Raw genomic sequence first — 26,017 nt, 5'->3', positions numbered from 1 at the left:
AGTGGCACAAAATATACAGAGCGAAACAGTAACAATCAGGAAAAAGGAAAAAAAAAGGACCAAAACGAACCAACAAGGACAGAGCCGAAGCGGGCTTTGAACCCTGGCAGGAGCAGGCTGGAAGCACAGGCGCCAAACAGGTGAAGCTGCCAGGAGGCAGGGAGATGATCGCAGTGATAGACTTTCAATCAGTATCAGTGAAAAGCCTTTCAAGACTCGGAGAAAATGTGATGATTAAGGACCATTTCCTGTACTTGAGGAAAATGGTAAATAGTGGCTGGTGTAGTAGAGTTCAATTTTATGTGCTTATTATCTAGGTGTGGTAGTGTGTTGACAACCACATTAATTGACTGTGTTCAGAATACTAGATACTAGAGTATAGACACTGATGGTCACTGATAGCGGTTTTCAATTGATATTGAATGACAAACTTGACTTCTTTTAAATGATCATGAGAGATATTTCTATGCATAATCAGGCCAATGAACGAGTTGTACAAATAAATAGGGATTCAGAGAGCACATGTTGAATATACTTCACTAGATCTAGGCCCCGATTTAGAGTTTAGTGGGCAGGGTACCTAGTTAGAAATGAAACAGAGGACTCTACCCTCCAAATCTTCGGCCTGCCCCTCCCTCATTTAGAGATGCAAAGACCATAAGTATTCAATTGATGGAGTCACCACTGACTCTGTCGACAGAATACTTCCTCCAACTTCCCGATGAAGAAGGAGCCATCAGAGGAAGGACCTTATACAATCTGCCTTATTTAGGGCTAAAGGTGTAATGACTTTTTTTTCCTGTTGTTACCACCAGGTTTTGAGGGATAGAAAAAAAACAGTAATGAACCCCACATCCTTGGGGAATACTGCTAGAATACTCCCAGTGTGTGGGATAATTCATTTTGTTTTTCAAAAAATGTATCCCGCTTTGGGAGTTTGATTTGAAAAATTAAAAAGTCAATTATTAGGTGGACAGCCACCAAATCCAACAGCGGCCGTACACTAAACGTTTAATACATTGAAAGAGACTTCTGTGATGTCAGTACTTTTTGATGTACTGGTATGACTGCTGAGCCAATGTGGTTATCTCAAAATTTGGTAGTCACAGTACCCTCATGATGACAGATTTGATGTCCTCTGCCATCCGACGGACACTACTGCATCCACCAATCTCAGATAACAATTTAAAGTAATGAAAATGGAAAAAATAAAACCATGTTTCAGTATTTGCATATAGTATTTCAAATGATTTTGTGAACTTAATAACTTTTTATAGCAATAACTATTTATATGTATTGCCTCAAACTTCTGCTGTCTTTAAGATTGTTAAAAAACAGCTCCTACTATTACCCAGTTTGTTTGCAAGGTGATAAGGCTTAGACATAAAAAAAGATGTCACCTATGATGCATTATAAATAGGGCTCCCAATTTTATGGTAATTATTTTATTAACATTTCACTCTGTATATATCCATGATTATTTTGTGTTTTGCGTATAAATGAAGTTTGCAAAACTGTATATTTCCATATTTATTTAACTGATAGACGTGGACTCATACTTTGATGTCTGTCATGTTTTAGCTATGTAAGCTACCAAATATTACATAACAATACATACACTGGTAAAAACTAGCAATATACCACAAATGTATATTGGTACAAGCTGCTATTTAAAGAACTGTCATCCTGTTTTTTAAATTTCCCATGCTGTGCATCTGCTCACCTGTGGGTCTATAATTCATGAAAGACAGCACGGAGAGTCACTTTAAACAGCACATTTGCTACCAGTCAAGGCAAGGAGGGATTTTAAAAATCTCACCATGGATCAAAAATGTCTACAAGATTTTGTGCTCAAATACTAGCCCTTTAGGATCCTGTCACGGTCCTGCCTTCCCACTACTCTCTTTAGGTCTATCGCTATTGATGGGTTCCTTGAATTGAAAGCATGATTCCAGGGGGGCACAGGTTTTCAGCTGAGGAACAGTCTTCGGCTCCAGCAGGGAGAAAAAAATCACTCCCCAGCCTCTGACATGAAAGCATTAAAGTGTGATTATGCTAATTTCTCAGACTTCTGCTGGCCTTCCTCATGAATTTCTTTGCTCTTTGATAAATTCTAGTCCATCAAGTTTTGTATTAAAAATGTGAATATAAGTAAATAGGAATCACATATTACCTGACTTTTAGCACAGTTCTGAGCAGATACATTGTAACACATTGTATTAGGGGTTTTTATTACGATATCGACTTCCAAGTGGATACCCAAATGTATCTGCTTAGAAATGGATACATTCATATGTTAGTTTTTGTCCTATCATTTATCTAATCTTTATTTTTGTTTTTCTTCCAGACTATGCCTTTGAGTCACAGGACTCCGGGATTTCAGAGGTGTCCCTTGTGGGCATCATCATTTCGCGCGGCTCAGCTGCCAGCATCTCCTTCATGTACTCCTACATCCTGCTCACCATGTGCCGAAACCTCATCACTTTTCTGCGCGAGACCTTCCTCAACTGTTACATCCCCTTTGATGCGGCTGTGGACTTTCACCGTCTCATTGCGATGACAGCCATTGTTCTCACAGGTGCGTTTTCTACAACGTTTCACACAATTCGTCACACCTCTGGCAAAGATAATAGCAAGATAAACAACGAGCTGCCTTCTATGAATTTTATGATGAAGGTAGATGCCTGATGCATGATGATTTCATTTGCAGAAAGTGGTTGCGAATTGCGCACCAAATTTTTGTGAAATAAATCTGATTTGCAAACTGACTTTTGCATTGATAGGTTGGTTCTCAAATTAAAGAATTGTAGTGAGTCGCCGACTGCCCTTCCTAATGAATATTCATTAGGCAGTTTGCAATTTGTAGCTCACTATAACTGGTCATAATTAAAGGGGTGGTTTGCTCCAGTCAGCAGACCATCATGTCTGCGACTGCCTCTAAATAAAGTAAATGTTTTTTTAAATGGAGCACATTTTCCTTAAAGGTAACAAACTTGCATTTAAATTTAAACACTAACATTTTGAAAAGTTTAAGAGATGATAGTCCCATTAGCCCCAACAAACCTTTTTATAGACTTTTGTAAAAGATGAAGGGGTCTCAAAGGGTCAACTTCTATTTACAAATAAATTAACACCCCAACTTAGGAGTCAGTACTCTTTCAATGTTTTCTGACTGGATTATAGATGCAAAACATTGATACATCTCATGCCAGTTAGGAATTTGGAAGGGACACCTACAAAATACACCTTCTAAATTGTGAAAAACATTCATTTGCAATCCCATTTTAGGAGTCATTTTGGAGTCATTTAGGGACTAATTACGAGTATGGCAGTCTGCGGACCGCCAGACTCGGGGTGGGGAGGTGGTCTTACGATCACCACATTACGACCCTAGTGGATGACCCGATGTTCCCTAGTGGTGATGCTGCGGACGAACGGCATCCATATGCTTGACGGGATCCACCGCGGTCCTGCCAAGCATATTAAGAGTTGCCAGGGAGAGGAAGCAAAGGAGGGACCCCCTTGTGCCTCACACCCTGTGTGCATGCCCAGAAGTTCCAACACGGCATGAACTTTACAGTCCATGCTCGTGCCAGAACTGTTTTTGACATCCCATTGCTGTACCTATTTTATAAGCACTGCTGTGGGAACACCAAAGGAATCGCCCCCAAAGACCAAAATGTCTTTATATGGAGGTTGTCATGCTGGTTTGGAGGTGCGGAGGCGTGGGTGATCCCGCCAGCGTACTGCCAAACTCTGAATCGGCTCCTAGGTGATTCATGGTAGTGAGACCTATTTATCAGTCGTAAACACACTTATTTTCAACTTCACAGCATTTGCAACCTCAGAATAGGTTTGCACTTTAGACCCTATGCTTCTAGTTGTTCCAGTATGTGGGATCATTGCATTTTCATAGGAGCACACTGAAACAAGCAAGGCTTAAAGCTAATAAGTGCAGCGCTGACACATGATGCCCTAGAATCAGTGCTTAATTTGTAAAAAAAGAAGTGCAGGTGCTGAAAATTTTGCCAAGGAGGCCACCGCTCACGCCTTCCTCCGGTGAGCCCCACTTTCAAAACTCTCACTGCTTCAGTCTCTATCTTCTAACCTTGATCTGTTGTCTGTCCCCTAAGTCTTTGCTCTAAGCGTTTATCCTCTCACCTCTCTAATTGTTTTCTATCATATTCGTCACACCCTGTATTTCTGCTTTTCCCTCTATTCATTTTAGCCCTGCCCTTTTTTCTCTTCACTTTTATCCATGCTCTGCTCGCTCCCCCCTCGATCTTGACTCTTTACTATCACTCTCTAGCAGTGATTAGCTGTGTGTCCATTTTATAATTTGTCTGCTTTTTTTCCTCTGTCCTGTCCTCCACATCCTTTCATTCTATCCTCTCTCTTCTTAATGCTCTCTTCGTCACATCATGGCTGTTTCCACTTTGCATCTTATTTGCTCTCCTCCTTTTCTTCTACTTCGCTCCATTTTATCTCTCTACTCTCTGGTTATTTCTTCTCCTCTTTTCTCTTGCTGTCTCTCATCTCACACTGCTGCTGCCTGTGACCCCTGCTGTCAGCCTGTACATGTCCCTGCTATTTTGAACTCTGCGTTTTCCTGTTGTCATTTCTAAAGAAGCGGAAGATGACGTGTTTTACTGTCTTACCTACACCAAGTGCAAAAACAAAATGTACACCAAATGAAAATGCTTTTTTGCATATATTAATCAGTGTGGTATGACTGGTTTATTGCGGAACAGGCGACTGCTAGAGCACAGCAGGTCATGTCACTGCTAGTGCCGTCTGTAATTAGTAGGTCTAGGGATGGTGACTGCATCGACATCCAATGCTCAGTTTGCTGTGACCCTGCCTGCTACAGCACAGGCATTGTCCCCAGCAGTAATGCTGCCAATGCTGGTAAGTTTGGCTGTGGTGCTACTGGACTCACTCACGCTCAGCAATTACCATGCTGGGGTGCAGGGCACAGATTCTACAGGTGACGCCATGGCACACTAAAGTTGTGTTGGGCCACAGCCGCATCGAGCACATTGAGGATAGCAGCAATGCAGGGCTGCCTGATATGCTACTCAGGCTACGCAGCAAGTGGAAAGTCCACACCTTCATTTATTCTTCCTCAAGAGCCCTCACTCCCAAGTTCCAAATACGCTCTTGCAGTTTCCTTGCCTCAACTCCGTCATGAGCAAGCCCCCAGCTACAATTATTCAATGGGAGGTTTAAGTTCAGGCAATGGCAGGGTGCAGCAGACTAGGGGAATAGAATGAAAGCCATAGTTTGTCGATGTCTTCTTGGATTTGTGATCAGCGTGATGACATCACTAACGTGGTGATACACAATCATGCCTGCCTGGACAGGGGTATGCCGGCCTGCCTATGAACATTTACCAGCCAGTCACTATGCAATGTATGTTATTCTTTTTATTTTGAATTTGAACAATTAATATTGAGACCACCACCTGCAGGTTCAGAAATTGTAGCCCCAGCCCTGCGAAAGAAGTGCAGGTGCTGAGCACCTGAAAGCACCTGCTCAAATTAAGCACTGCCTAGAATCCAGATACGTATTAGAAGCTGTGGAGTGGTCTTCAGCACTAATTGCATAAGAAGACGGAACTGTTGAAAGAAGTGACACCTAAAAAGCATCTAAAGCTAGTGCTGGCAGAGTGTGCAAGATTCAGATATTGCAGTACAGTATGATGGAACGAGTTAGATAAAGATGTATATGAAGGAGAGACTGCAATAAGTGACACTTGGATGCATATAAGAGGGTTGCTGTCGAATGGCATGTGGTACATGCAGACATTGACTACTCATTTGCCCTCCTCCCTCAGTGTGGAATTAATGTCACGTAATTAAAGCATTCAAAGTGTCCAAAGGTCAGATCTACAGATCAAATGGGTGGCAGTTTCCAAAGATTGTCGTGTAAAGTAAAACAGCTTGGTTAAGGGTTCAATGGTTTTCTAAAAACAGGAATCTGAAAAAGTAAGACTTAACTTACTCTGAAGAGAGTGATGCTCCCCCAGAAACTTTTTTTATAGCGCTTCATAAATACAATCTATATTCAATGCACCTTGGGATACGGAGGTAAGTGAAATACATTTTCATTACTATTTCTTATTTTGGGCAATCGGATACGCATCTATGTGAAACTGGCGTCCTCGGTCTGAGGGGTGATGCCGGAAAAAAAAACCAATAATGAAGATATGCCTCTCATCAATAAGAAGAAAGATTATGGCTCGCCATGATGCCAATAGGTATGGAAAGAGAATTTAAGATACTACTTTGTGTAGTAGAAGGTTGTGTTTAGCAAGCATTGCGAAAGAGTTTTAAAATAAATATGTGAATGCAAAGAACTGTTGAAGTCCATAATAAATGTAATAATTTTTCGTTACGAACAAAAGAGGCTTGATGGGATTGCAAAAACTGTAGTGATTTCAAACTTGTTGATAAGCAAAGGAAAAAAACTTACTTCTAGAAGAGCTGAAGTTTATATTTAAACAGTAATTCACTCATCAATGTTTCTCAGTGGCGCGCCCCACAGCACAGGCAGCGGGGGCGGATCTATAGGTGCACTTGTACATTAAATGGGGTTTTCCAGATGCAAGTGATGGCAATGGACAAGGTGACAGAATACGCTGGCAAAGGACCAGTTCTAAGTACTTGGGGGCAGATTTACAAGCCCCTTGCGCCACTTTTCCGTCACTTTTCCCATGTTAAATGTGACGCAAAAGTGGCGCAAGGGGCTTGTAAATCTGCCCATTGGTTTGGCAGACAACTTTCTTTTATAACGCCCCGAATACTCGCAGCGCCCTCCGTAAATCTGGACCAAGAACATTCATAGAAGGTTCAGGATTCAATGCTACGTAGTAAAGTTGATTGCTACTGTGGTTGGTAACACGGTTTTTTTTATGACGGTCGAAATCTTTGTGCTGTCAATTGGGAAGTACCTGAATGATGACCGAGGGTTGTTTTCTTTTCTTTACAGTGTTGCACACGGTGGGTCACACAATTAATATCTACATGTTCTCCATCAGCCCTCGTAGCATCCTGGCTTGCCTCTTCCCAAACGTTTTCATGGATGACGGGTAAGTACTGTCTCTCAATTTATTTTAAAGATTTCAACCAATGTTGCAGCCTCAGTGGGGAACAATCATGAGAAATACCACAGATGTTCTTGTCTTAAGACACATTAAGATTTTTAAGTGATATTTTATTTTAAATGTCAATATCAAATGGCACTAATTAGCATGCATACATATCAGTATATAACATTATATTGTCTAGCACTGTGTAAATGTTTTTGTTAGTATTTGCAGTTTAGTCAGAGCCAGGAATCAGAGATTGTTGGCCCACTTTTCTAAGTATTCTTGGGGAGAGTAAGTCCCAGCTCGTCTAGGGAGGTGAAAGCTTACCTAACACACCACCAAAGGTATTGGAATAGTTCATTCTGAACCTCTTTAGCCAATTTATGAGAACATTTTGCTATTCAATGTTGATGTTAATGCACCACCACTTCCAAAGTTCATTAGCCACAACTACTAGAAATAGACAGAGGGGCTGACAGTGCAAAGTACCTTAGATTATGATGCTGTCCTTCAGCTGTCACCAGCCTTACCATTTGGCAACCACAGCCTTGATACTCCATCTCTCATTAGGATTGTCTATTCTCCCAGTGTGCCTGAGCTGAAAGATGGGTGCTTCCCATGCACCTGCATGAATGATTTTGCTGTCCGTGGTGTAAAGTATGACCATTGTTCTTCTTCATGTGTCAAGTCTGATAATGAAATGGAGAGATCAGGACATTGTGTATATGAGAATGCAGAAGACATCGAGGCTAATAGCTATAGACCTGTCATTCCCTAAGATTGTGTTCGAATCCTGTGGTCACAGAAGAGAAAGCCATGGCTATTGAGCCGAATTTCAGTGAACTATTTCTCTGTCATATTGTTGGTGTGTGACAGAGATCCCCTCCATGGGAACATTAAGAAGCCAACATCCTCCCCACGTTCATCTCTATAGAGTTGTGAAACATTGACATCTTCCTCCTGATACTATCTCTCTTTATTTTGTACCTATTTTTTTCTATTGCCAACTTAAGTACTGAATAATAACAGCAAATACAGTGACATATAAGTCCAGCATGTATTGCAAATGTTGATTGCAATACATGCACCAATAACAAACAATCCTAATAGATAACAAAAGGAGAAAAGAAAGAGAGGGATGAGAAAATAAGCTAGAGAAAGAGGAAAGAAGGGAAGAATGGCAAAAAGAAAAGAAGAAAGGGAAGATGAAACTACAAGTACGAGTAGGCCAGTCACGCAAATCCCAAGTATGGCAATACAGGGAAGAAAAACAGGGTGAATGGAGTGCAATGATAGTGATGAGGAAGAATCAAAATTCAACGTAAATTAGGGGGGTGTCCTACCGAAAGGGGGACCATATGAGGAGAAGCGTGGCTTAATGGTTAGAGTGGCAGACCCTGATGCAGAGGTCTGGCCCAGGACCAGGGTTCAATTTCCACCTCGGCGGCTCTTGGACTCAATCTCCCCGGACCTGCGAATTCTCGCCTCGGTGCCGAGTCTAATCATGGGTCCCACTCTGTAACTCTGGGCAATAGCTTGCTTAATCTCCACAATGGCCCCAGCAGCGCTTGGATGCCTGACTTCACCTTGGGGGTACCCAGGAGTGGACATCTCACAGGAAAGCCAGGAATGGTTTCACAGCGGTATGAATACAGCTCTACGAGACCTCAGGGTAGGAGTGCGCTATATAAAATACAAACACATGAGAAGAAAAATAAATTACCGTTTTGTAGGATGCAGTTTTGTACATCTCCGCAAGCCATTCCTCATGCAACGGCAATTGTGGAGAACACCAGTGTTTCAGAATAGAGATCTTGGCAGCTATCAGAGCAATGACAAACAAGCAACTGGCATGGCACGTCAGCTCAGAAAATTCAGAAAAGTCATGCAGGAGAATTCGGGGGTCTGGAAGTGGCGCGGATAAATCCATAGATTTCAGGAGTGCAGACCCCATTGCTGTACAGAAGGGGCAAATCGAAGAACAGTCCAGTAATATATGAAAAATATCACAGGGCGCGTGATCACACCACAAGCAGGCAGAGTGATGGAGCACGCCTGTAAACGGAAGCTGTGCCGATGTCCAGTGGCAGCACTGAAGGACCCTAAAAAGAATAAGCTCCAACCGTGCCTCCCGGAACCCCTGTTCAAGGGCCTCCAAATGTTCTGCACAATCCTTCTCACCATATTCTACTTGCAGGGGAGCCTTCCAGGTCATCTTGGGGCTAGCTAATTGTGGCTGGGAGAAGAGGTGGTGAATCAAGAGATTATAGAATACGGACATCACACCTTTAAACTGACCCCAAGTATTAAGGTAAGAGAGAACTGGGGAACAAGGATGATCCAGGGTTGGGGACACAGGTTGCTCAGAAGGCAATGAAGTAGTTGTGTACAGTGCCCCTGTTGAGTATTCAACAGGCCACATTAGTTTCATTACATCACAAAGGGCTTGAGTTCACCACCAGAGATCAGGTTTGTCAGAGTCAGGATCCCAGCTCTGTGTCAGCAGCCCCAATCAAGCAGGGTGTTGTGTTCTTGTTAGAACTGGGGGTCTATAGTTGGCAGAGGTAGGTACCAATGTCCAAATAGGGACCCTTGCTTCTAGTCAGGACAAGGAGATACCCCTCTCAGATAACCCCTGCTCGCCCTCAAGGTAGCTTGGCCGGAGCAGTCTAGGCTAACCAGAGGCAATGCGTTAAGTATTTGTACCAACACTCACAGTAACACAGTGATAACACCACAAACTGATTCTACGACAGTTTAGGAAAATAAAATATTTATTCTAAACTACACAAGACCAAAACGGCAGAAATCCAACATACACAATGCAAGGTTACGGTTTCAAATGAGTTCTTCAGGTTGTAATCAAAGTTCTTTAAGTTACGATCAAATAATCCACAGATGCGTGAAAAGTTCACAGTTGCGTCACGTTGACTCACAGTACCTTTTAGATGCAACAAAGTTCCACAAGCAGGAAGCTGGTGCGGTGGAAACAAGCAACTCGTTACTCCTGAGACCCTGGGGAGGCGATGCGACAGCCCCGCTGCAGCAGCGGGCGTGCGGCGACGAATCCGGTCTGTAAGGGGAGGAAGGCAGCTTGCGTAGATTCCGGTGCGTAGGTTCCGTGGGAAGGTTGTTCTCGCAAAGGCACGATGCGATGATCTTGTAGGGGCTGCGACGATCTCCGGGGCGACGATGCGCAATCCAGCGGTGACCCTCTCTCTCGCAGCTCCTCGATGTGATGTTTTCTGCGACGATGTTCGCAGCGACGTGATGCGGTCCGCAAGCAAGCGGTGCGGTGATCTCACCCAGCGACAGGCTCTGCGACGACACTCGCAGCGATGTTCGATTCCCCTGCACCGGCCTGGTGCGTCACGCAAACGAAGGGTGCGACGGCCTCGGCAGCGAAGTCAGGTGCTGCGCCGATCTCGACCCTCGTAGCGGCGGGAGACTTCTCGCACTGTCGGGGTTGCGCTCCGCCAGCGAGCGATGCAACACTTTTCAGCTTCACAAGTTTCTCAGCTTCGTCTCAAGCTTCCCAGCTCAGGTTCGACTTCTAGAGGCCCCACAACTGGATCAAGCACTCTACGAAGGACAGAACTCTCTCAGCAGAGTTCAGGGAGACTGGGGGTGAAGTCCTTTTGTTCCTGGGACTTCGGAAACAGGGAGCCAGCTCTTCTCAGGCCCTTGGAGATTCCTTCAAGACAGGGGACACAGCTCACAGCAAAGTCCTTCCCCTCTCCTTGGCAGCAAAGCAACAGCAGGTCAGTCCAGCAGAGCAACAGCAGGACAGTCTTCCTTCTTCAGAGTCAGCTTTCTCCTTGGCAGAGGTTCCTTCTTGATTTCCAGGATGATCTAATTTTCTATTGTCAGGGGTCCTGTACTTATACCCCTAAAGTCTTTGTTCTCTCAGTGCATGTGGGCCCTGAGCCCGGTCTGAACCAGTTCTGGGTGGATCCTGAGCACCTTGACGTGCTGGCTGCATCTTTCCTTTCAGAGTGAGGGGCAGAGTCCTCCGCCGCCCAGCAGGGGGTGGAGCCAGCATTGTGGCAGGCAGGCACAGCCCTATTCAGCCCAGGTGCTAACTCCTCCCACCACTCAGGTAGCAATCGCTCCACTCAGCCTAGTGCTGACTCATCCAGCCTTTGGGGGGATTCCCCCGCTCCTGTCACTCACAAACCAGACAGTCAATACACAAACAGTCTCAGGCACACAGAAGGGTCAGACAAGAGAACAGCAACTTTCTAAAAGTGCTGTCCTCAAACACAGGATTTAAAAACCACCTTTCCTAAAAGATGTATTATTAAATTCTGAGTTCGGGGATACTAGATACTTATGTCCTATCTTGTTCCTATGGGAAGAAATGCCGTTAACCACTGTAGCCAGCATCCCCCCATGTTAACCTATGGAGCAAGATAGCCTTACAATAGTGAAAACAAAAATGGCTGTAGTTCACTACCAGAGCATGTCACCTGCACCAGTACATGCCCTACCTTTCACATACACGGCACCCTGCCCAGGGGGGTACCTTGGGCCTTCCATAGGGGTGACTGATGTGCACGAAAAGGGAAGGGTTCGGCCTGGTCAGCGGGGACGCGGACCAGGAGGACATGGCAGTTCTAAACTGCCCGTAGGCGCTGCAGTGGCAGGCCCGAGACACCATTTTAGGGCTACTCCTGTGGGTGGCACAATCAGTGCTGCAGGCCCACGAGTAGTATCTGTCATCACCAATCCTGGCACACCCAGTGCACTTTACGAGGGACTTCATGGTGATACAAATATGCCAAACAGGTATATCCAATCAGAATAACACTTTATATAGGGAGCACTTACACTCTGGCACTGATCAGCAGCGGCAGAGTGTCCAAAGCATCTAAACCAGTAAAAACGAATCCAGCACAGCATCGAAAAATACAGGAGGCAGAGGCAAAAAGATAGGGGTAATCACGCCAAAAGATGTCAGGTCTAACAGTTCTTATTCCTTTAATGCTCGTGCATAGAATATGGAGTGTTGTAATGATAAGTTCCATGTGGAACATTGATGTTACCGAGCTGGTTGGAGAAGGACGTCGCTTCCCTGGCTCTCACCTGTTATTATTTATCTTAAATAAATATACTATTTTCCACATCATTTATGGTCTGCTACCATCACTTCAATTGGCGACGAGGGAAACTGGCGTTTATCTTTACGGACTATCGCTGAGAAGTTTATGAGAAGAACTTCCAGCTTTTACAAGAAAGAAGAAAAGAAGGAAAGCGTACCAAAAACGGAAACTTTGTGAGTTACTGTATTTTTTTTTTTTCTCTTCTCCCTTTGCATGGAGATCGCCGCCTACGACTGCGCTTTATTTAAATAACTATTGGCAACATGCTCAATGCTCAGCGACATTAACGGAGCAACCGTTATCGCCTACCTGCATTTTTTCAAGACCGCTCGCCATTCCACTGCATGCGCTGACTGTCAAGGGGACTGCGCGCGTCACTGTCAGCGCGTCTTCCACAATCCCCTCATCTACTGACGTCAGACGCAGGTCACGCAGCGTGACCCCAACGTGGCGGCCATTTTGTATCTTTTGTTTACACCGATCGGAAGGAGTTAACATCGATCGGGAATAAATTACAAAGATCGAGTTTAAGCATCAAAGGTCGTGTGGCGCATGGCGATATCTACATCTCCGAGGTACGCATTCCAAACAGCACAGTAGGTGAAATGGAAAATTAAATAAAAATAAAGGAAAAAGAGTTAATTATTTTTTTTTGTGGTGTGGAACATTCGGTAACAGGTGAGAAAGTCGGGAGAAGGTCGTTACTAAATTAAATTGTACTTCATAGTGCATGGAAGAAGGAGATTCCAGTGTAAGTACTGTAGTTAGAGACAGAGACATGGCACAACAGAATTTTACGATTAGTCCTCCTGAACCATTTTGGGTTAAAGGTACCCAACCCATTATAAAGTGGATAGAATGGAAGGAATACTTCATTAATTATTTGGAAGCTGTTGATGAAACCAAGAAAATGAAAGCTGAGCAAAAGAAGAGACTTTTATTACATTCTCTTGGTCCCATAGGATTAAAGACATTTTCAAGGATGAGTAAGTCCGATGACTCCAATTTAGATGAATTCGAAAATGCGATAAAAAATATGGACAAATACTTTGCTCCTAAGGTGTGCATTGGGGTCATAAGACACAAGTTCTTCCAGAGAAAACAAACCAAAGAGGAAACCGTAGATGAATGGATGGATGATCTCAAGAAATTAGCCATAGATTGTAAATTTGACAATTTACATGACGATCTCATACGTGATCAGTTGGTAATGCACAATAACAACTCTGCCTTACAAGATCGTCTTTGGGTTAACGGTGACGCACCTCTTGATGACGTTGTTGCCATTATGAGAAAGTCAGAAATGTCAGGGAGGTGTGCAACGGTGGTGAAAGAGACAGAGAAAGATGTTTCCAAAACCTCGGGAACTGTGTGTAAAATTCAAGCTTCAAATAGAAATTTTCGTCAACAACAACAGCAAGGGAGATGGGCTGGTCAACCTGCAAAAGTCCAGAATAAAAACATGGAGGATAGGAGATGCTATAGATGTGACAGTAAAGAACATCTGGCATTTAGTAGACTATGTCCTGCGTTAAAAAAGAAATGTGGTATTTGTGGACTGTTAGGTCACTTTAGCAAGATGTGTCGTAGACGCACAAACGTAAAATATGTGTATGAGGATGAAAGTGAGAGTGTGGATGAGTTAGAAACTGAAGAAGAATGTTGCATAAAAAGTATTAGAGGGAACTACGTGATCAACATTTCAGAAGACTCATTGAAGGGAAAACCAATTTGTGATATATCCCTGGGTGGGGTAACCATAAGTGTGTATGCGGACTCTGGTTCCCCATACACGATCATAAATGAGGAGGTTTGGCAAAAGAAGTTTGTAAATAAGATTGGTGAGCAATTATACCCATCTGACGTCTGCCCAATCAGTTTTACAGGTAACAGGATAGGTATGATTGGTTTTTGGTGGCTTACCTTTGTATTTAAAGGCAGGTCCACAAGAGCAAAGTTGTATGTGGCAAAGGTTGGGCCATCTGTATTAGGATGGTTCGATCAGAAGAAATTACACATTATTCTAGATCCTAATTCTAAGGACAAAGTTTTGATTTTAGATGACTGCAGTAGAATGGAGGAAAAGTTATCTGAAAGTTTTCCCAAAGTATTCAATAAGGAGTTGGGTGTTCTGAAGGGGTTTGAACATAAGATAATGATGCACAACCCAAGGTTCATAAAGTGAGACCAATACCTATTCTCATAAGGGAGGAAGTGAAAAAGGAAATCCAGGGTCTGCTTGCCAAAGGCATTATAGAAGAAGTGGAAACATCAGAGTGGATTTCTCCGATTGTGGTTGCCCGGAAACCCAACGGAAAAATCCGTCTATGCATCGATTTGCGCCACTTGAACAATAACATCGTGGTGGAAAAGTTTCCCCTTCCTAGAATAAATGAAATGGTTTCTTCCCTTAAAGGTGCTACATGGTTTTCCACAGTGGATCTTTCTGCCGCCTACCACCAGGTGATGTTGGATCCTAACTCTAAGAACCTCACGGCGTTTATAACACCGTTTGGTTGTTATCAGTTCAGGCGTATGCCCTTTGGGTTGGCCTCAGCCGCTGCTGTTTTTCAGCGGCTGATGCATAGACTGTTTGGAGATATGGAGAATGTCTCATTTTTTCAAGATGATATTCTTGTTGCAGCTAAAGACAAGGAAAGTCATGATTCCAAATTGAAACAAGTTTTGGAAACCTTGCAGTCAGCTGGCCTGACTGTAGAGTTGTCCAAGTGCAAATTCAGCCAAAGAAGTGTTTCATATTTGGGGCATGTCATAAGTGAGGAAGGTGTCCAACCCAAGCCTACCTTGGTGGAAAATATTGTTAAGTTCTCGGACGTCGCTTCCCTGGCTCTCACCTGTTATTATTTATCTTAAATAAATATACTATTTTCCACATCATTTATGGTCTGCTACCATCACTTCACAGGGCCTCTTATGCGCATAGCAGTATTGTTCCAAAGGGAAGCTTTGTCATGGAGATGTGTGTTCACTGAAAAGTTCTTTTGGGCTTGCAACCTGGTGGCATACATGACTTTCTGCCTGAGGTTGGAGGACCCAGCGGTGGTGGGGCCAGGAAGATAGAGGGCCTGTAGTCCCAACGAGGCCTCCTGGAGTCTGTGTACAATTTTGACCCATAACAGGTGGTCTTGGACAGAAGAGTGTATATTCACAGTTTGTGCCAAATGTAGGGCTAGGCAGTTATGCTCCACAGAAGACAGTTTGAGTATAATGAAGAATCCAATGTACGGCGTGTGGAATTCGCACTCTAGTGTGTTAGTTTGAAGGATTGTTTTTCTTTTTCTGTGGTGCTATCAAGGTGAACCCGCCTGAGCTCTGGGTATGAATAAGTAATGGATGCGCTATTTCCCTTGGGAGTAACGTCTCCTCAATGCACTCTAGTGGATTTCAAAAAAATATTCAATCAAAGTTCATTTCTTTGTTCTGTAGAATTGTAGATTTTTATTTCAAATCATTTTAGCATTTTTCATATTATTGTCATCATATTATGGGTTCATCATGTGGTATTTATCCTTTATGCCCAATGCATTTCGGGCGTCTGCCCTTCATCAGGAGGCTTGATTTTTGAAGACAAAACAAGTAAAGCCAAATTTCAATATATCTAATGCGTAATGAGCCAAATTGAAATCTCATTTTAAATACATCAATTAGCTGCATGCAAGGGTGATCTTGGGCAGTGAATGTGCGGATGTTGTTATGTTATGTTATGTTATGTTAGGAATTTGTTAAAGCGCAAAACAGCTGCCCCAGCAACGGGGCGTCCCGGCGCTAACCATGAAAAACAACTGAGGGGAGGGAAGGAAACAGCAGAAAGTCTAGGTCAGAGGGAACAGATAAGTTTTAATTGCCTTGCGGAAGGCAAACAGGTTGGTCAGAGAGCGAATGTGAAGTGGCAGAGAGTTCCAAAGTTTGGCCCCCAAAACTTTGAAGGAGCGGCCACCCATTCGGCTAAGCCTGGTTCGAGGGACAGACACAAGGTGCTGACCTAAGGAGCGCAGGTTGCGCTGGGGAGTGTAGGGTACCAGGAGCGGGCGTAGGAGTTCTGGACAATCTGATCTAAGAATTTTAAAAGAAATGGTGATTGTCTTGAATTGAATTCGAGATTCAATCGGCAGCCAGTGTAATTTTCGGATGGTAGCTCTAACAGAGCACCTACGGGGAAGGCCCACCACGGCCCTTGCTGCTGAGTTTTGTACCCATTGCAGCCGTGCTATCTCTGCTTTATTGGCGCCTAGGAATAAGACACTGGCATAGTCCAACCGAGCAAGAATAATAGATTGAACAATTAGCTGGCGCGTTTTTGAGTCGAAAAAGCCGAGTATCGGGCTGAGACTCCTTAGCAGGCCCACATAAGTAGCTGCCACTTTCTTTGTGTGGGTCTGAAAGTTAAGCGAGGAGTCCAGCCAGACGCCCAAGTTTTTCACCAAAGTTTTTGGTGAGGGGATGGGGCCAAGCAGAGAAGGCCACCAGTGTTCACTCCAGTAGCAGGAGTTTTTTCCAAGGAGCAGCACCTCCGTTTTCCCGGCGTTCAGTTGTAAGCAGTTGCGCGTCATCCATTGGGCAACTGCGGCTAGGCCATCCCTAAATTTCGCAGCTGAGATTGAAGGGCCCTCACTAAGAGTGATGACCAGCTGCGTGTCGTCAGCGTACGACACCAGCGTGAGGTCCAACTCTTTTGCCACTGCCGAGAGAGGCTGAACATAAAGATTAAAAAGGGATGGACTAAGGGCCGAGCCCTGGGGAACTCCTTGGCCGATGGAGTGGGACCGGGAGATAAATGGAGGGGCTGAAACCCGGAAGGACCTATCCTTCAGGAAAGAACGAAACCACTCAAGGGCAAGATCACAAATCCCTATAGCCTCGAGACGTTTTAGCAGGATATTATGGGAGACCGTATCAAAGGCTGCGCTGAGATCAAGTAGAATCAGCGCAGCACTCTGACCGGCGTCTAGTATGTTCCGGAGGTGTTCGGTGGTAGTCAGCAGGGCGGACTCTGTACTGTGTCCCGGCCTGAAGCCGTTCTGGGATGGGTCCAAGATGTTATTTTGGACCATGTGGTGGGACAAGACTTTATTCACATGGGCTTCTGCCAGTTTGGACGCCCATGGAAGCAGCGAGATAGGTCTAAAGTTTTCTGGCTTTGTGGAGTCTAACGTAGGCTTTTTGATGATAGGGGAGACTCATGCTTGCTTCCAGCAGGTAGGGACCACAGCCGAGGAAAAGGATAGATTAAATAAAGTGGCTAGGGGAGGGAGAAAAAAGTCTAAAGATTCAAGAAATTTGGCCGGTCTCATGGGATCTGTAGGGGAGCCGGACTTAACCTTTCTGCACAGTCTGGCTAGGTCGTCATGGGATATTTCAGGTATGAGTGACAGCCTAGAATTCTCGGCCAAAGGTTTAGGGGGGTTAAAGAGCTCAGGAAGGTCCTGTGGGAAGGCGTTGTAAATTTTCTTCACTTTTTCTATGAAGAAAGTGGCGAGGTCCTCACACTGTTGTGAAGAGGTGATACAGGATACTGGGTTGGAACTGTTTTGTAGTTTTTGCATTAATTTAAAGATAGTTTTAGTGGGATTGGTGCTAGAATTAATTTCCTTAGCATAGAAGGATGCACGCGTAGTACGTATAGCTTTGTGGTAGAGTCTTGACTTTGACAGGTAGAGGGCTTTATCACTGTCTTTGTACTCCTTTCTCCAGCGGCGTTTAGCTATTTTACACTCTTTCGGCATGGCTTTAAGAGTTTCATTGTACTATGGGTTAGAAGGTGAACTACGGGTTTTGGTCCATTTAGCTGGAATTAGGGTGTCAAGCCCTTTGATAATCCAGTCCTGGAAGGCAGCATAGGACGTGTTAATGTCACTATTCATAGCAGTGGGGCGGAATTCTCCTAGATTGTTGATAAGATCACCAGGTAAAAGTTTATGCCATGGCCTCTTGCAACCGGAACTAGGCGTATTTTTAATGGGCGGTTCTCTAGCCTTCATGGTAAGTCTGACGAGAAAGTGGTCAGTCCAGCCCATGGGTTTGGGAAGATCGGTCGTGGCCTCTGGGATGTTGGTAAAGACGGGATCTAATAGATGGCCGGCGGAGTGAGTGGTGGTATGAATGAGAGAATTTAACTGTAGGGCTGTAAGATCTGCCAAAAGATTTTTGATGGTGGGGTCAGAGGTGGAATCAAAGTGGAGGTTAAGATCTCCCAGTATAGTGAACTTGGGTGAAGACACTACAAGGGTGTGTGCCGCATCTAAAAGTACTTCAATGAACTTAGAGGTGGGACCTGGGGGACGATAAATATAGAGCCCAGAGAGGGCGAACTGAGGGCTTGTAGTGATTTTAAAACGTGCACTCTCGCATCCCCAGATATCTTCCTTCGTGAAAGAGCAGGTGTATGCCGTTCGATATATAACAGCTATACCGCCACCCCTAGTGTCTCTATTTATAGATTTCATAGAGAAGCCCTCAGGCAGCGTGAGGTTCTGAATACTAGTCAGATCATCATGGAGCCAGGTTTCGCATAGAAACATGATATCTGGGTTCTCATCCCTTTAAGAGAGTGTTAACTTCAGAATGGTGTTTCACAAGGGACCTGACATTCAATTGGAGGACCAAAAGGGAGGGTATATTTTTTGTCAAAAGGACTGGACATTACTTTCAGTTACCGGCTAGTACGTGTGTAAAAACACAGAGTAATGGTGCCCGGTGAAAACAGTGCCATGTGCCAAGCGTGACTATTGACTTGGGTGCGTACTGGTCTGTGTGGAAAACACAGTATGGGTGCACAGTGAACCGCGGTGTAAACGAAAATGTGTGTGGCTGGAATCCCATGAATTTAGTCCAGGGTGAACTAAACGTGCCGGACAATATGCATGCATTTCAAAAACACGTGTCTAGCTGGTTCAAAAGATCTAACCTGTATCATATACTCAAAGTTTTTCGATAAATCTCGAAGTGCCTGTGAAAATACATAGAGTGTGTAAAACACTCTAAAGGGAATGGAACGGTTTAGAAAGCAAATGTGCTCGCCGTATCGGCGAAATGCTTACCCCCGAGGTGAATCGGAGAACTCTTCTTCTCGTATTTACGGCTCCACAAAGCAGCCGCGGTAGCGGATTGTGAAGCGCCCTGGGTAGACGCTGTATAAGACCAGTGTTCTTAGTTGTGATAGGCTGATGGCCTGTCATGTGACCCTGCGGTATGTTAGTGGTTAATAGATAGGCTGGAGAGACCCGTGTCGTCTGTTGCTTGGAAACAAAACTTTATTAGGTGCGGGACGCGCATGGAGATTAAAAATACGTAAAAATAGATTAGATAGACCCATGAAACGGTGGTGAATGTGCGTGGGAGAGTGTGATGACAGAACGGAGTGTGGTGAATTGCAAGGTTCAGTGGATACATAAATAGACAGTGGGACTAATATATTTGCAACCACTTGTACAGAAGATACCCACGCACATCAAAGACACAACACACTTCTTGAACCTTTTGGAGGAACATAAATCATCATTCACTACCAATATGATCATGAGTACCATCGATGTGAAAGCACTATACACCTCAATTCCCCACAACTTGGGGCTAATTGCCATTGAAAGAGCCTTGATGCATAGTGATAAAGAAGAAAAATTGAAAGTACTATTAATGGAACTTATGCATTTTTCTTTATTTCAGTTATTTTCAATGGGACAATCATTTTTTTGTACAATGTTCTGGTACCTCGATGGGAAATTGTGCAGCCCCATCGTCACGGGTCTCTCCAGCCTATCTATTAACCGCTAACTACCCTGGACTCCAATATACAGGGCCCCAACAAACAGGTTCCAACCCTACCCAATAGCAGGTCAACCCCTTAGACCCCTCTTTAACATCCCAGTGGCAAACAGATATGGGGCTCTAGAGGAGGTGGAATGACTCGCGCTGCAATGTGGCCATAACCCTAGTATCGGGATTTGGGGGGCCAAGAGGCAATCAGGAGTGAACACTAGTGGGCAGCAGACACAGTATATCCTCAGTAGCAACAGAGATGAACCAGGGAACCAACAGCTCTCATCTCAATGGGGAATGTTACATTATGAAGGGGTAGGTGTAGGCATGCTCAACAACTCACCTCCAACTTCTTCGGACCATTTAACTCCTAGCCTATCTAGAAGTGACCCTCCAATGGAAGTTGTTGAAGTAATCCCCATGGCCCAGCTAGATGTCATCTGAAGCCCTAGAAATAACAGTCATAATGCACATGGTGGCAACCATATTCCTGGCCATAAGTTAAGGATTCTATCATGGAACATCACTGGAATAAAAAGCAAACTGCACTGCCCAGACTGGGGAAAATGTGTAGGCACCCATGATGTGTGTATGTTTCAGGAGACATGGGCAATAGAGGATATTGTAAGGGAATGCTATGCAGCCTTCAATGTGCTGGCTATCTCAGGGGAAAGAAGTAGACCCTTGCGGGGCTTATGCATTTGGGTCCCTACCCACTTGGATTGAACTGTTGAGCAGTTGAACACCTCATCCACGACATCCAGTGTATTGTACTCACTTTTCCTTCCAGGATATAATTAGCCTTCATCAACATCTATTTCCGTCCTGTAAGCATCACTCAGAAATCCCCGACCATAGATTTACTTAACACTTTTATTGACTCAGCTCCCCTGAATGCAAGGCTGATTATAAGGGGAGACTTTCATTGTCAATTTGAGCCCTTGCCCCCCTGCCACCCACTGACGCTCCCTCTAGTGATGAGGACAGTCTTTGGCTAATACCGGCTCCTCAAATCCCACCGGTAAAGGCCTGGACTCCCCCAGTACTCCAGATAAATGCAGCAACTGTAACCCACTCCATGAGGTCTTGCAGCCGCCGTACCAAGTCTGACCAGCCAGGGAAGGTACCCTTTAATAGAACAGGACAATCCTCTCTGCTGGATTATATCCTAGTGGAGACAAGCATTTAGCAGTGGGTTGTCAACTTCGCTGTCATGTCAGTGATCAAAATGCCCTGATAGTGGAGCTGGAGCCTCCATAACTAATCCCACTGCCATTGGTACTCCTGTGCAGCACCAACCTAACACTTACCAACAATAGAAGGAAAATCAGAGGGGGAACACTCAAGCAGTCACCAGACAAGGCAGCCGCATTATATTCTCTAATCATCTCGCCTTTAGTGGAAATGGAGTTGGCTGCTACGCCACTTAACACTCCACAAACCATTAGCAGACTATAGACTCTGCATGTAGAACTGTCAACTAGCTTGACTAATATGTTTCACCCTCTGACAAAATCTAAAGGGAACAAGGGTGCCAAGCAAACTTGGTTTAATAACTCCTGTCACGAGGCAAAGGGTGCCCTCATAGATGCCATCAAACATAAGGATAGGCCCTTAATTAAATCAAGCAGGGCCCTGTATCAAGATAGTATCAAGCTAGCCAAGAAGAACTGGGAGCATGAAAGAAGGGATGCCATCAAGACAGCACTTTCCAATAGGGACATGAAGATGTTTTGGTCACTACTGAGTACAGACAGCAGTGTAGCAAACTCAGCATTAGAGCCAAATATTGCTGCAGCTGCATGAAAGTTGCACTTCCAAATCCTGTACTTCACCGAGGAAGCCACAGAACCCAAAGATGAAGCATCTTTAGCAACTTTATGGAACTCCCATGAAGATCCCCAATGGTTAACTCTAACAGAAGTTTCAAACGTAATCAGGAAGCTTCCCCTAGGAAAGGCCCATGGATGAGACAAGATCCAGTGGGACTTATTTGGGGAAGAACCTAACATCTGGGGACCCTATCTCTGGGCTATGTTTAATACCATCTTGATTAGCATGAAGATCCCGGACACCTGGTTAGGGGCTGAAATCTTCCCAGCTTTCAAGAAAGGTTCTCCCCTATAGGCCGATCAGACTAAAAGACGTCACCCAGAAATTATTCAGTAGGATTCTCCTCAAGCATCTCCACTCTTGGATGGAAGAGCGTGAAATTCTGAGTGTGTATCAGGCTGGTTTTCGGAAGAATATGGTAAGTAACTTTTTTTAATTGGAAAATATTTTTTAATAATTGGTAAGTATTGTTTTTATAAAAAGTATTTTTTGGTATAAAAAATATTTAGTTTTTTAAAGTTTTTTAATTGCTAATCAATTTTTAATAATACATTTGTTTTGAAAAATATGTTATTATTCAATATTTAATATTTGGTAACTCATATTAATTACTTAATATGCATTGGTATTTATTGTTAATTTATTGTTAATTAGTTATTAAATTATAATTATGTTTTTAATAATTATTAATGGTATTTGTAAATGATGTTGAGTTATTTAAAATTTAAATTATTCATTATTTTAAATACAAACATTATTTATAAGTATGTTATATTTAATTTCTATGCTATCCAACGCTTTCCCTACTGTTGCACTCTCTGGAGTGGAAATAGTAATTTTTATCCCTATGCCATCCAACGTTTTCCCTACTGTTTCACTCTCTGAAGTTGGATTAGTAATTTTTCCCCATCCGCTATCCAACGCTTTCCCTACTGTTGCACTCACTGAAGTGGGAATAGTAATTTTTACCCCTACTCTATCCAACGTTTTCCCTACTGTTGCACTCTCTGGAGTGGGAATAGTAATTTTTCCCTTCCTGCTATCCAACGCTTTCCCTACTGTTGCACTCTTTGGAGTGGGAATAGTAATTTTCACCCCTACGCTATCCAACGCTTTCCCTACTCTTGCACTCACTGGAGTGGGAATAGTAATTTTTACCCACCCACTATCCAACGCTTTCCCTACTGTTGCACTCTCTGGAGTAGGAATAGTAATTTTTACCCCTATGCTATCCAACGCTTTCCCTACTATTTCACACTCTGGAGTTGGAATAGTAATTTTTACCCCTACTGTTGCACTCACTGGAGTGGAAATGGTAATTTTTACCCCTATGCTTTCTAAGGTTTTTCCTACTGTTGTACTCTCTGGACTGAGAATGGTAATTTTACCTTACCCCTGTCCAACGCTTTCCCTACTATTTCACTCTCTGGAGTGGGAATAGTAATTTTTACACCTAGGCTATCCACCGCTTTCCCTACTGTTGCACTCACTGGAGTGGGAATAGTAATTTTTACCCACCCTCTATCCAACACTTTCTCTACTGTTCCACTCTCTGTAGCAGGAATACTATTTTCTACCCCTACGCTATCAAACGCTTTCCCTACTGTTACACTCTCTGGAGTGGGAATAGAAATTTTTACCCATTCGCTATTCAACGCTTTCCCTACTGTTGCATTTTCTGGAGTGGGAATAGTAAATTTACGTTCTTCACTATCCAATGTTTTCATTACTGTAGATTTTTTGGGACTTTAAATAGTAGTTTTATTTATTATCTATTTAATATTTTTTGTAATATTTTAGATAATGTAGTACTTAATTAATTTTAAATATTTTAAAAGTGAATATTTTTTTATTTATTAAAATAATTATTTACTTTTTATTTATGTTAATATTTTATGTGTGTAGATGTATTTGTAATGTATAGTATTTATAAACACTTTATAAGTAATTAAAATAATTATTAAAAGTTAATAAGTATATACTATATATTTTATGTATATGTTTAATGAATGTTTTATTATATATGTATTATTTATTATTTTTAAACATTATTAAATATTTTCAACTATGTTTATTTTATTTATTAGTATTATTTACTTTATTTTACACATTTATTTTTAACAAAAAAACGATATTTTTAATTACGATATTTTTAACATCGATATTTTGATTTCGATATTTTTGTACTTAAATTGTTGTAGATAGGATGTCGATATACTTGCCTTCGATATTCCAGCGTTTACGTTTCTGTAGGTCGATATTCTGTGAGTCGATATTCTGTCATTGATTCCCCACGGAACTCCCTCCACGGGCCGCAACTGGCCAAAATGGAGAATCAATTCATGAGAAAGCTCTTAGGCCTACCACCAAGCACCCGTCTTATCCCCTTTAGGAACCAAACCCATTGCAGAGAAGATTGGACTCAGACCACTGACCTTTTGGCGTAGAAAGTGGAAACTCCTGAACTAGCAGTCTATCAAACGGAACTCAAGGGGGTTTTGAGACTCCCGGGGGCAGGAAAATTGCCATCGTTCAAATACATTAAAGAAGTATGCGCCAGATTAGGCATGCCTAACCTATGGAGCTATCCTGAGGAAGTGTCCCTGACAATACTACGACTTGAACTAGTAAAAGCCTATAGGTCGCTCAAATTAGCTGATCTACAGGGAAACACCAAAATCGGGCACCTAACGGCTGACTTTCTTAATATTAAAGCCCAGTATCTCTTTGAGCCTTTCCTAGATGATATACAGCCTTCCACGGCAAGGAAGCTGTATATCCAGTTTAGAACAGGGACCCCCCCCGGTTCAGGCATGTATGAACAAATGGTCAAAAGAACCCTCCATTGTATGTCCCACTTGCAATAGCCCTGACGAGTCTGACATTTATGTTCTTTTTTTTTGCCCTGGCTATAAATCCATCAGACGGCGTTGGCTCCTACCACTTTGCAGAAATCTGGGCTGCAGGCAGTGTTTGGAGGTGTATATAATTCTAAGATCTGATACACAACACCCCCATAGTTTTTGCTGTGTCCTGATTCCTTCATTCTATGTGGCACAGGCGTAGGGTTATGCTAAACTCACCCCAGCAACCATAAATATCTCTCCCTGCACTATGATTTTTTTAGCTTTTTAACATTTTAATATCTTTTATGTGGTTTTAATCATTCTTATTCTTAACTATTGTAATGACATTGGATAAAATAAAATGCCTTGTGGCTATTTTTTGTGCTCTAATTTAGCTATATATGTATTTGTATTTTCTACTTTTATGGCCTCCAATGACCAAAATAAAGTATGTTGAATGAATGAATGAAACAGCCAGGAGGAGAGTGAGAAACCCTGATGGGTAAAGAAAGCCCCCACAATTGACCTATGCCTAGGGAGAGTCATAGAGCCATCTCACTCTGGAGATGAAGTCATCACCAAGGCCACATTTCCAGAGCGCAGCAAACAGGTAGTCCCATTCTTTCATGTTAAAGGCCTTCTCAGCATCCAATGACAGCACCAAGGCTTTATCTGGAAGGTCCGCTGCTAGCCAAACTGTATGAACTAAGGGGATACTGTTGATCGTTAGAAGCTTTTGGTTGCTGGCTTTAGTAGTCAGAGGAGCTTTTCGGTGAAATAATTTCTGGTACAGATATATTGATTCTGCGGACGTAGCTGCTTCTGCTTCTCAACAGCATACATCTGATTTTGAAACCTGAGAGCCAGTTTAGAATCCCTGCCTCAGAGCTTGGCTCAACATGGTGTGATTCTGGGCAAACGAATTATTATCCCTGTGCTTAACATTTTTTAAATGTCTTTGGGAAATCCCCATTTGATGTATACAATCTTGTTGATTGTCTCTCAACCAACCATATCATGTAGAGCGCTCTGTTGCTTCCTAGCCAGGTTCCCATTATATAAATACTAACAAATACATGTGTGCATGCAAGAAAGACCTCCATTGGAAATTCTAGGAGATTGACCCAGGAAGTGTTACTGGAAGGAGGCCAGAGTCAAAGAAAGAAATCCATGGGTCCACCTGCAGAGATGATTTAGTTAAGGAAAACATAAAATTAGACTACTTTAGTTAATATTGTTTAGACACTCTACATCAAAATAAAGTGACATTTGATCTCTTGATAAGCATATTGCCACAGGGTCATATTCTTCTGAATAGTTAAAAGATAAATCTGGAATGTCATTTTCATGTTCACGGTGTTGTTTGGTGT

The 26,017-nt window shown here is 43.1% G+C and overlaps 1 protein-coding gene across 4 annotated transcripts in view; it reads left to right on the top strand.

Moving 5' to 3' along the window:
• The window catches only part of LOC147728937 (dual oxidase 1-like), a 992,769-nt gene that overhangs the window by 874,784 nt on the left and 91,968 nt on the right, over nt 1–26,017 (top strand). For all 4 annotated transcript variants that reach the window (XM_086959175.1, XM_086959177.1, XM_086959176.1 and 1 more), the window contains 2 exons: nt 2,348–2,578; nt 6,991–7,090. In XM_086959175.1, coding sequence (XP_086815301.1) covers nt 2,348–2,578; nt 6,991–7,090 — 331 coding nt within the window. The remainder of the gene's footprint in view (nt 1–2,347; nt 2,579–6,990; nt 7,091–26,017) is intronic.

The sequence above is a fragment of the Lissotriton vulgaris genome, chromosome 2_2 (assembly GCF_964263255.1).
Source record: "Lissotriton vulgaris chromosome 2_2, aLisVul1.2, whole genome shotgun sequence".
Taxonomy (NCBI): domain Eukaryota; kingdom Metazoa; phylum Chordata; class Amphibia; order Caudata; family Salamandridae; genus Lissotriton; species Lissotriton vulgaris.
The sequence above is the reverse complement of the archived record's forward strand: the minus strand, read 5'-3'. Positions and strand labels throughout refer to the sequence as shown.